This window comes from Artibeus jamaicensis, unplaced genomic scaffold (genome assembly GCF_021234435.1).
Source record: "Artibeus jamaicensis isolate MK-2021 breed Jamaican fruit bat unplaced genomic scaffold, CSHL_Jam_final contig_2259, whole genome shotgun sequence".
Classification (NCBI taxonomy): Eukaryota; Metazoa; Chordata; class Mammalia; order Chiroptera; family Phyllostomidae; genus Artibeus; species Artibeus jamaicensis.
This window is the reverse complement of record NW_026521468.1, coordinates 3,959,710-3,971,321: the sequence shown is the minus strand read 5'-3', so window position 1 is coordinate 3,971,321 and position 11,612 is coordinate 3,959,710. Positions and strand designations below refer to the sequence as shown.

Sequence of the window (11,612 nt, the reverse complement as noted above, 5' to 3'; positions counted from 1 at the left end):
GCTCTCCCTCGATGTTCTGCCAAAGGGCACTGGTCCTGTCCGTGGCCCGCCCGACCCCGCCCCACCCGTCCTCACGGGTGCACCCACACTCCAGGAGCAGCCTCACAGCACAGGGGCGTTTTGCTGGGTGGCGCCTTCTGTTCCCTGTTCCAGGTGTTCTGCCTGCTTCCTTCCAGGCTTTCTGGCACGCTTCTCCTGGCTGCTGAGATGACGCCATCGGCACAGCCCCGTATCCCTCAGTGCACTTCCACAGAACTCGAGCTTTCGTTCAGCTGTCGCTTGGCGGCAGACAGAGGCCACACTGGGTGCTCAACGGGTCAGTGGCCCAGAACAGTGAGGACAAAGGGCTACGGCCCAGCCTCGAGTCTGCATGCCCTTTGGACAAGTCTGTCTCCGCAGTCCGGGGGCAGACCTGCGCGCACTTGAGCTCTCCCAGCAGCTGCTCCCGGAGCCCCTCCCCGGGCGCTCAACAGGAGGTGCGCAGGGGCTGTGTCCACACAGCAGTCGGCTACGGGCTGGGCCGGCCTCCGGGTCCCACTCTGGCCACCGCAGCTGTATCCGAAGCCACTGTCCCTCTCTCGGGGCCACTGGCTATCCTTGGGCCCCGCTCCACACCCGTCCTCAAGGCCCACCCGTCACCGAATCATGGTCAGTGTCCAAACTGTGTGCTCCCTCCTATGAGGGACAGTGAGTCCTCCCACCCGGCCCCACCCCGGCCCAGGCTGTCCCTGGCCTCTCGCGCACACCAGTGAGACCTTAAACAAGCCTCCACACTCCGCTTCTGTCTCCTCGTCTGCTGGACAGGGCTGTCTCGACCAAAGCCCCACGGGACATGGCCCGAGCGTCCCTAAGAACCACCCTTCTCTGAAGAGCGCAGCTGTGCGCGCCCGGGTCCGACCAGCAGCGGGCGGCTCCTGTCGACCCTGACTGTCAGGCCTCCAGCAGCTGCACCCGACAGGCATCTGCACAGAAACTTTATTACAAAATTATAAAGCAGGGTTGTGTGACAAAAAAATACACATCTGGGTCTGTTTAAACACCCACGTCTGAGAATCAGTATAAGCCACCTGTAGTAACACATTCACACCCAAAAAATTTCAACAAATGTATACAGCATGTATGGAGCCCTAATTCCTGTACAGCTTATTCTCACCAGTTTGGATCCAAATATTCCAACATCACGAAACAGTCAGCTCTTCAAGCTTCGTTAAAAAGTCTCAACCAACGTTTCTGGACAATCACAGCAAAAGCCAAGGAATAATTGGAGGAATTGGATGTTTCCATGATAATAAAGATCAAAGACCCATGAGGGGCAGGAAGGAGCATTCAAGGATAAAAATCAAGTGTTCTACCTAAGGTCAGATAGTAACTGAAACGAGATCTTGGAATTTCCAACTTCTTTTTTGGTGTAATGAAGATACCAAAAAAAACCCAAAAACACCCGGGGTTCCTAAGACACCTTTTTTCTTAAAAGAAAACCTTCACCAAGAGGTTAGAGGACTTAAAGGCACATTCTTTCTCCCAAATGAGTAAATGGTAGCGGTTCTAATTCTTACCGAGGTTACTAGCCAACCATTAGGATACGACTTTTGACTCACGATTAGGAGGAAAACGGGGAAGTGGGGAGAGGGAAGGCCTTCACGGAGAAAGCAGATCTGAAGTGGGGAGAGAGCTGCTTCCACCCTGAAGTTCTTGCTAGATCTTAAGGAGGTGCACGGGCCTGTTTCACAGTGGGACTGAGGAGCAGCTGAACCCTTTGCTAACCTGGTGGGCGCCACCAACTACGGCATTTACCGCCCAGCAGGAAAACGTCTTCACCAGGAATCGTGATTCTCCCCGTTTCTATAAAGAAATAAAATCATCCAGCACTTGGTATGGCGGCGAGGTAGGTGGCCCAGGGTTGAGCTGACAACTACTTGATGGAATTCGGTTTCCCCAAAGGGAGACTCGGACTTGACAGTGGAGGGAAAGCACAAACACGTCTGTACAGATAAACAGGTCCTCTCGGAGGTCTTCCCACTGCTTTGCAGAGTCATGACTGGTGACCTTGGCTGCATGGGGTCGGGGCAGGGGTCCTGCCAAGGCCCCCTGGTGTTTAGGGGGGGCCTAGTTCGTCCCCGGGTAGCGGCAGCGTGAGCAGCTCTCCGACAGCATGTACACTGTGCTCGGCCAAGCCCTCCGAGCAAACTGCTCCCTGGCCCTCTGGCTCCCCGGTGGTGTGAAGATCCGAACGGGCTCCGGAACACGACCTGCTCGCTGCATGGTCATCCCTAAAGAGCCTGGAGAGTGCGTCCTCCTCGCCTGGCCCCAAACGAGCAGGCTGGGAAAGAGGAGTGCGAGTCCCGACCAGCCTGGGGAATTAGGACTTCCAGCTGTCTGCTCGAGGGCTGGAACCAACTCATTTAGCACCTTCCGATGTGTCTCAGGTTCTCCGTGTCTCCCACATTGGGTCTCCGGGAACTCAGGAGTCTGGCAGAAGAGCCAGGTCCTTTGCCTCAGTGCCAGGCCCTGAGTGAGAGCATGTCTACACGTCCGCGGGACAGGGACTCCACCCTCAGGGGACAGTGGCTGAAAACTCCTGCCTGTTGGAGAAGTCCACATTACACAAAGCCATCGCTTCCACCCAACGCTTTTCCTTTGCTTTCGAACTAGAATCAGGGAGGGTACTAAGGCGGGCCCCCAGGGAGCAAGCAGAGAGGGCCACGCACCATCTCACGCACAGACACGGGACTTCCCAGCTGTCAGGGGCCAGAGGCTTTGTGGGCTCCCAAGGTCAGGTTAGGAGACTGAGAGCTTCTCACCCAAACACTGAAGGAAGCAACTTTTAATGCCTTTGAATAGCATTTGTGTTTCATTCCTCACCAGAGAGAACTCGGCTGGTCCAAACTCTGTCCTAGGGAGGATCGTTCTGGGGCTGACAAGCTAACACCTTTTTGGTCTGAAGAGACAAATGGATTTTAGGCGACGCAGCAAGAAACTTTAGCAAAGGTCGGTTAAAGCGAGAAAGCCCATGAAACCAGAAATAAACCCAAATGTGCTGGGGAGGAAGAGAACCATTTCTACCAGGACTTCTGATTGGTGAAACACAGACAAGCAGCTCAGGGGGCTGGGTGGGGTACAGGGGGGAGGGAGGAAGATATGATCCGAGTTCTGGAAAGTCTTCTCTCTTCATCAGTTACCATCGTCACCCAAGACCAGAGAAACGGGGACTTGCCCAAGCGATCTGTACCAGTTCGCACCGCCTCGGGCCCCACCAGCCAAGAGGCGCACCTCCATGGCAAGGCAGGTGTGCCCAGAGGTGACACAGTCTCTCTGCTTGACCTGGCCTTGGGAACAATGCAGATACTCCCGCCAGCCCTGAGCCCAGACACTGCACGCCGTGTCCCTGTAAGGCACTGAAGAAGCCAGTACGAGCCCTCAGGACCGGAAGACGTGCACGGCCCGGATCACGTACTGCCGGCAGATGGGACACTCGTTCATGCGCTTGCCGCACTTGGTACAGGTGACCATGTGGCCGCACTCCAGCAGGACGCAGTCGATGGGCGAGTCCATGCAGATCCGGCACAGGTTCTCCTCCAGGCTGGGCGGCGCCACGCCCCCTGCACGGTCAGAAGAGGGGCAGAGTAAGGGCGTGGGGTGGGAGAGAGCCCGGACACGCTGAGCGAACCCCACAGCCTGCACGCGGCCCCTCCACCAGGACTCCAAGAAAACGTCCCCCTGGAACCCATCCCAGGTGCTGCTTTAATCTGCGCCTCTACAGGTCGGGTCACAGATTTGCAGGATCAAGTACCTGGAGATCAAATACATCCCAGAGTATGGGAACTAAACAAGGGAAAGTCTTCAAAGCTTAAAAGGAATAATTTTCAGACAATTGATGCTGTAATATGTTGAGTGAATGGCATTCAGAGACTCATTATCCCTTGAGGCAGAACATACTGAAAAGATCAAAATGGTCCAGAAAAGTTTGGATATAAAGGGAAATGTAATGAGTGATTGAGGGTTACAAGGCTTATCTGTGAACCTGACCCCAATTTAGTAAGGCCAAGGGTCGGGGGGCCTCCTCTGCTGTCCCACCCCTGGGCTTCCTCAGAACGTCCTGGTGGGAGAGCCCACCAAACACTGAGCTCCCTCCTCTGTGCTGCCCCCAGAAGACGGCACTCATGGCCCACACCTGCTCACCACGCTGGGGGCACTTGAGTTTGCCTTCTTATCCCCCCACTACACTAGGAGTTCTGTAATTCAACAAACCCCTTCAATTTCTACAACTACATACTTAGCGTCTGCTGTGTGCCCGAGGTCAGACATTCACCTTGGAGTCCCCAGAACACCAGCCACGTGGTGGCTGTTCCCTGAACATCCGGTGAGTGAGCCTCTCACACCGACTGACTGCGCCCAGGCACCAGGCCGAGCCCTCAGAGCTCTCCATGTTTCAACTCACTGAATCCTCACAAAAACTGTGAATTACCTACTCTTACTACCCATTTTACAGACAAGGCAACTGGGGTCAAAGAGTTGCCCACGGCACACGCTGCCAAATAGAGAAGCCAGGAGGCGAATCCAGGCAGGGGCTCTCTGGGCAAGTGGCCTCAGGGCGGGGACTACCCAGAGGACATTCACCCCCCCGAGTAGAGCGTTCCTGTAACAGTCCACTCTCTTGTCTGAGTGGTGAGAAACGGCCAGCCTGGCCAGCGCCCGGGTTTGGCTGCACAAACAGAAACCCCTTCGTGTCCAGAAACGCAGCCCCGAGCCAGCACATCTTAAATGGAAGCCCAAAGCAGGTGGCCAGCACAGGGACCGGACGGCACCGCGCACCGCTGCCCTCCCACAGGGGAGCTCCCCGCACTCCACGCACGTCCTCTCCCTGCTTCCCGGACTGCTCGAACTCAGGACACACTGGAGCAGGCTGGCTGTGAAAGGTCCAGAGGCCTGTTCACCCCCGAGGGGCTGCCAGCCCCGCAGGGAAGGTGCGGGAAGGGCTGGACCACACGAACACCCCCAGGAGGCAGGAATCACCGACCGATTTCATCAGTGATCCCTTCTCCCAGGAACGGTCGTCGACTCAGGTGCCAGCATCTCCCAAGGAACCAGAAAAAGAGAGGAGGACACCAAGGGGACTGGCGTGAGTTCGGCGTCACGGCGAGGGGCAGGCGGGGAACTCCGGGGGGTTTGGGGGAAGAAGTGAAGAGAACCGACTCTCCATCATCTGTCCACCAGAAGACTCCATCCCACTCTGAGCAAAAGGCGGGTTCACTACATATAAACATGGGGAGTCTTCCAAGTTGTAAAATCACTCATTACATTTCCCTTTGCGGGCCCCCGCACTCCTCTGAGAAGACTCCCTCGTGAGGACGAGCGTCACCACAGAGCCTCGACTGAGGCCAAGTTCTAACCTAGCCCGGCAGGCTGGACCGCAGCCCAGACCCGGTCCTAGTCCTGCTTTCTGGGCCTTCCCACGGGCTTGGGGCGGTCTTCCACACACAGGGGCAGCGTGGCAGCTGAGGGGGTTATGCATCTTGCATCTAGAGAGCACCGTGCGGAACACCTGTCCCGATCTGTCCCCAGAGCAGCTCCAGCCAATGTCTGGCCTTGTACTGACAAAGCCCTCTCCTTCTGGTTGACACCAGGAGCCCTGAAGGCGCACACAGCCCAGACCGGACTGCAAACTGCAGGGGAAGGAGCGCCTTGGCACCGGGAGCACGGAAAGGAACCGAGTGGGACACACGCACCATGCACTCGGTTAAACGTTTCACACAGGCTGGCTTCTGAGCCCGGGCAAGCCAGGAAGTGCCCACCAGTCTGCCCCAGGTGTGCTGGCCCCTCCCTCCCTTCACGGGGAGGGAGTGGGGAATTCGCAAGGATGCCGAGAAGCCCGTCCTCCGGGAGCCCCCCACTCCCTCTGTCCCGATGCCGATCGGCTCCGAAGTCTTAGCCTCTCAGCAGCAACTGGGGTTGAAGGACAGGAGGGACAGAGGGACAGAGAGGCTGAGTCCCTTCCCAACAGAGACAACTACGTACCGTTCTGGTCTTCGGCACCGCACACTGGAAAGGAAGGAGAGAGGAGACGTCTGAATCTGCGAGCAGAGCCCCAGCCACCCGCCTCCATCGCTGGCCTCCGGCTGTCCCTGCTGGGAACCAGATGGCCAAGCGCCCAGACAGACACCCGCCCTCCCCGCCCCCCACGCTGAGAACCACAGAAAGCTCCTGCTGGGGGTCCCAGCTGGTCTTAGAAAAGGTTCCCACTGGTCTGGACGACCAAGGCTGCCAAGGAGGAAGGACACCGCACCCAGCGCCCTCAGGCTGGCACTCCCGTAGGGAAGAGGGAACAGTGCTCCAGCAGCCAGGGCGTCTGCATGAGGCTCCCAGGCAGGGCCATCTCCTACTCCCTACGTACTCAGGACGCCAGGGACACTCTGGGGACGACCCCAAAGGCAGGAGTGAGTCTGACCAGGTGATGAGTCAGAGGTCCCCTATCTGATGAATTTGAGCAACTGGGAGGGCAGAGCCTGATTCTGTGTCAGCATGTGAGGGGCCTAAGTGTTGACCTGCAGGAGAGGAAATGAGGGGAGGGGAGGGGGAGGGGAGGGGAGGGGAGGGGAGGGGAGGGAGGGGAGGGGGGGGGGGGGAGGGGGGGGAGGGGAGGGGAGGGAGGGGAGGGGGGAGGGGAGGGGAGGGGAGGGGAGGGGAGGGGAGGGGGGAGGGTTCTAAGGGAAATCGTTTCAGGGACATCTGCGTTCAGAGCAGCTGAACACCCTTCTCTTCTGCAGGACTCTGCCTTTACTAGGGTAGCATCCACCACGGATCAGTCAGAGGGGGACACGACTGAAAGGATTCTTCCCCGACCTCATTTGCCCACGGGCCCAGGTGTCTGACTGGGCGTCGCGTGAAAACGATGCCACGGAGGAGGCTGTAGGGAAGGAGCAGAAGAGAAGCCGGAGCACCGCCTGACACACCCTCTTCCTCACAGGGAGTGTGCGAGGTTCGCTCCCTCGTCTCCTGAGTATGGTGGAGGTGACGTACAGTGGGAAAGGCCATGAACCTGACCAGGAGCTCCTCGGGTCTGGGCTCTACAGTAGAAGGGGCATGAGTTGTGCCTACTCCACGGGCCGCTCTGAGGACTGAACAGAAGTGTACGCCGCCAAACCCGGTCCTGGCACTCGACTCCGAGTGACGGCTGTTACTGGGGGCGCTAAGGCGTGCGGTGGCTCCTCCCTTGGAAGATGCTGTCCCGCTTCAGGGTGAGAGCAAGCACTTGGGGACTCTGTGGGGCTGCCACCCAGACGGCCCTCCTCACCCAGGTGCTGGAGGCCCTTTTGATCCTTGTACAGCCGCGTGACCCTCTCCATCAGCTCCCATTTCTCGCAGCAGCCCTTGTAGTTGACGAAGTTGCGAGCCAGGATCTCTTTCAGCTGCCGCACAGTCAGGCCTTCGATGTCTTCCAGGTCGGTCAGGTCAGACAGAGACGCCCTCCGGCCCGGGACGGAGCTGTCCTCCGAGTCCACGGACTGAGAAGGCAAAGATGGGATCAGTGGGTTCAGCCCAGAACTCCCCACGCTCTCTCTCTGAGGACCCCGACCCACCCAGCACCCCGTATTTTTGTTAACCGACCTCCAAAGCAGGAGCGGAGGCAGGGAGTCCCTGGCAGGGTGCTCTGCACTGCGAACAGACCCCAGTCTCCTCCTGACCTGGGTCCTGTGCTCGGGCACAGCCAGCCACAAACCGAGCAGTGGGCACCTGCCAGAGTCAAATGCCCCCGATTCTGACCCCCAGCTCCTCCGCTGATTAATGCTCAAGAGAACCGGGCAAGCTGCGCCCCGCTCCAAGCCGTCTGCCCCTGCATGGAGGAGGCAGCAGTCCGGGCACATGGGGTCCCCATGAAGACTACACGGGCGGCACAAGAACCCGCAAGTGTGCTGCTGGCCTTCCTCTCTCCAGTGAGTTCTGCTTTCCCACGAAGGGGAGACTTCTGGGCAAGCACCCCCTGCAGGTAACCCTGACCGCACTGGACTGGCCCCAGCATGACCGAGCCTGAAACACTCTCGCCTCTCCTCCCGACAACGGCTGCCGTGTGCCAGCAGCGGTGGAACAGTGAGACGTGCACAGCGTCACCAGGAGCCTGTGCTTAGGCAGCTCCCAGAAAGTCTGGAGACTGGACACTACAGGCCACGAGGCACCCCAGTGAGCACTGTGACCTCCCAACTCCACACTGACGCACTAACAGCTTTGAAAGGGACCCAACGCTGAACTCCACCCGACTATTGGCACAGACTGGGTCTTCTCTCTCCAGAGTCTGCTCAGAGGCTCCTAACAAAACCCTAGGAAGAGCAGTGGAAGGGTCAAGGCAAAGGCACAGACCCACAGAGGGCCCACCTGGGTCTCGTCCTCAGCGGGCGCTCTGGCTGCGCTCTCCAGGTATACGGGTTCTCCTTGATCCTGAGACACATGGCCGCTGGCCTGTGGGAAGAGAAAGTGCCATCACATCCGGAAACGTCCCTGCGATCTGCACAGCACTGGCCTCTCCTGAGCTCATACCGTGTCCCCAGTGGCCTGCTACCTCCCCCAGCAGGCTGGGGCCTCACACCACAGTGGGACAAAGGCCGGCTCCCCAACGCTGACTGTGTCAGGCAGAGGGGCAGCTCGAACGATCCCCACTCCAGAGCAAGGGTGCGTCCATTCTGCCGCCCACAGGATGGCATCCACTCGCTTGCCCGCCGTGAATTTACTCTTGGCCTGAACGCCCCACATGACAGGAAGGTCATGTGTCCACTGCAGGAGACTCCTCTCTGTCCCTGAACTTTTTCCTCGACACTCACCCCAAGATGCCCTTCCTGTAACTTCTACCCGCCATCCTCGGTCCTGCCCCTTGGACCAACGCCCACTATTTTCTCCCAAACCGCTCGCGTCATGCCCTCCCTTCCTCCACACTCCACCTCCCTGGCTTCCTCACTGGGCCCGGCTGAAACGACGTTTCCAGTCCGTCACTGCCTGTCCCCTCCCTCTGGCCTGTCACTGCTCTCATCCTGGAAATGTGCCCAGCCAGCAGGGCCCACTCTTAGTAAGAGCTGTCTTAAAACCTGGTCCAAAATTTATTTTAAAGCATCTGAGGGTCTACTAGCCTCAGACAATACAAGACACATGCCTGTGCTCTTCCTGCTTGCTCAGAACAGGAGCCTCCCAAGCCCATTACCATTTAAGCTACAAATCCCTTAACCAGACCCTCTTCACCCACTGCTCCCTCAAGGCAAAGGGCCTCCTGTGAGCCTGGAGCAGGGGCTGTCTGAGCTCACAGGCCTTCGCCAGGAGCCTCTGGAAGCACCACTGCAGGGACAGCCTAGGCAACCAGTCACCCGCTGGCCTAGCCCCTCCTCCCAGACTAGGGTACGTATATGGAGCTAATTAAGAAGAGGCAAGCAACCACAGTGCACACGAAATGCAGAAATGGCCACCACCTGGAAATGCCGGGTGAGACGTCATACAGCACGACAGGTACAGGGAAGTACCCAAAACGACGTCTTCAGAAACACACCCCCGCCCCCGCTGCCCCTCAGCTTTATGCAGGTGTGGTGCGGACCTGGACTCACAGAAACCTTTCAGAGCCTCACCTGCTCCTGAATAGACGGCTCTGCGCGTCCTTTTTCTCTCAGAAAGAGAAACTGGATCTCGGGCTGCACAGCACGTTGCCTCTGCCCACTGGCTAAATCGAATTCTACAACTAGAAGCTGCCCGCAGTTCCACTTACTCCACACACTCCCTCCCCTGGCAACCAGGACACCCGAGGTACAGGACAGCGCCCTGGCAGAGCCCGCCCTGCGAGAAGATTCACGTTCGGGGGCAGCTCATTCGCGCAACCGGCAGGTGGCCTTGCACGGGTTACTGAATTAACTTCCCCCATGTCTGTTTTCTGGCTTGCAAAACGCAGATCTCACGAGAACAGGGAATGCCAGTGGACCCGAAGGCCCTCTGAAAACATCGGTGGATCAGCGGTGGGCCCGACTGGACCTAGTGCGGGCTGTGACCTGCAGGCGCAGTCTGAACACTTCTGGTCAACGACAGGAAGCTTAAAACCTCCTCCGTTCATTGCAGACCCACCTGAAGGTTCTTCAGGGAAAGGCACTTTCCTCAAGTTAGCCTCCTAGGTCCCCACAAACAGAGAGGAGCGCCCAACCAAGCAGAGGGAGGCAGTCACAGCAGGAGGAAGAACCTGTCCAGCAGACAGAGGCAGAGCTCAGGAGCGGGGTAAGCGCCAGGTGGGGCGAAGGCACGCTCGGGAGGACACGCGTTTCCTGCAGGTGAAGGTGGCTGCCACGCTGGCCTTAGGCCCCAGGGCCCATTAGAGCCGGATCCGGGGCCCGGTCCTGGCAGAGGAGGCGGCACCGACAAGGGACAGCAACGGTCCGTGTCTGTGGGCACCGCCGCCCTGAGTGCTGCGCCAGCCCCGAGCAGCACGGAGCCCTTCGGACCTGACGTCACTCCAGCCACCCTCACCACCTCCTGGCAAGTACAAAAGTGGCCTGAGATTCGAACCTCGCTTTGTTGGGGAGGGCTCGCAGTGCACCCGGAGTGACCGAGAGCCAGTGACAAAGTCAATGTGGAGACTGGATGGACCTTCCGGGTCCTAAGCCCCACCGAGGCACTTGGGTAAGCACACCTACAGGACGCCATCGCTCGTCACACAGTGCGCAAATCCCCTGGCCCCATCCCTTGGCTGGTCTGTGCGTCTGCCTTCCCTCTGGGGCTGAGGGTGAGGCTATGCTCTCTCCTCTGGTCCCTTCCGTGCCCGGTGCACCATCCGGTCAGTGCGCTGCGCGCGGCCGACCCCTCTGGGCCCCACCGGGACGGCGACAGGCAGCTTACTGAGCAGCACCGGCCGACCACTGCCCTGCCCGGGGACTGGCAGGGGAAGCAGGGTCCGTCCTCGTCTCGGTCCCTGTGCTTCCCTGCTCGCCCTTCCTCCACACGCTGCTTTTTACCCTATGTGCCTAGGGTGGTTACTAAGCAACCGAGTGCCCTGCCTAGCTAAGAAAGACCACCACAAAGGTAAGTGGGAGGGCAATTGTAGTAGAACCAAATTTGGAGAGTTAACTGGGTTTTCTCAAAATATTTCTGGGTCCTGACTGGTGTGGCTCAGTTGGTTGGGCGTCATCCAGCAGCACAGAAGGTCACTGGTTCGATTCCCAGTCAGGGCACAAGCCTGGGTTGCGGGTTCAGTTCAGGTCAGGGCACTTGTGAGAGACGACCCATCGATGTTTCTCTTTTTCTCTTTTTCCTGCCCGTCCCCACTCTCTAGAAATAAAACCTTTTTAAAAAAATATTTCTGGACCGAGATTAAAGTTTCGATGTCTGACTGGGATACATATGTATTCAAAACAAACGGAGCCCTGGCTGGGTGGCTCAGTTGATTGGAGCCTTGTCCCATGCACCAGAAAAGGTTGTGGGTTCAGACCCCGGTCGGGGCACATACAGGAGGCAACCGATCCATGTTTCTCTCTCACTTCAATGTCTCTCTCTTTCCCCTGACCCCTGTCTCCCCATTCCTCTCTCTCTCTAAAATCAATAAACATATCCTGAGGCAAGGATTTAAAACAGCACAAAAAACCCTGGTACCATGCGTTGTC

General features: G+C 58.2%; 1 protein-coding gene across 12 annotated transcripts in view; it reads right to left on the bottom strand.

The window, feature by feature from the left end:
• Positions 1-957: 957 nt before the first annotated feature.
• RFFL (ring finger and FYVE like domain containing E3 ubiquitin protein ligase) overlaps positions 958-11,612 on the bottom strand; it is a 63,017-nt gene continuing 52,362 nt past the window's right edge. For all 12 annotated transcript variants that reach the window (XM_053661156.1, XM_037167247.2, XM_037167250.2 and 9 more), the window contains 4 exons: positions 8,368-8,451; positions 7,292-7,502; positions 6,016-6,039; positions 958-3,599 (listed from right to left, as the gene is read on the bottom strand). In XM_053661156.1, the coding sequence (XP_053517131.1) occupies positions 3,418-3,599; positions 6,016-6,039; positions 7,292-7,502; positions 8,368-8,451 (501 nt within the window). In that variant the 3' untranslated portion in view covers positions 958-3,417. The remainder of the gene's footprint in view (positions 3,600-6,015; positions 6,040-7,291; positions 7,503-8,367; positions 8,452-11,612) is intronic.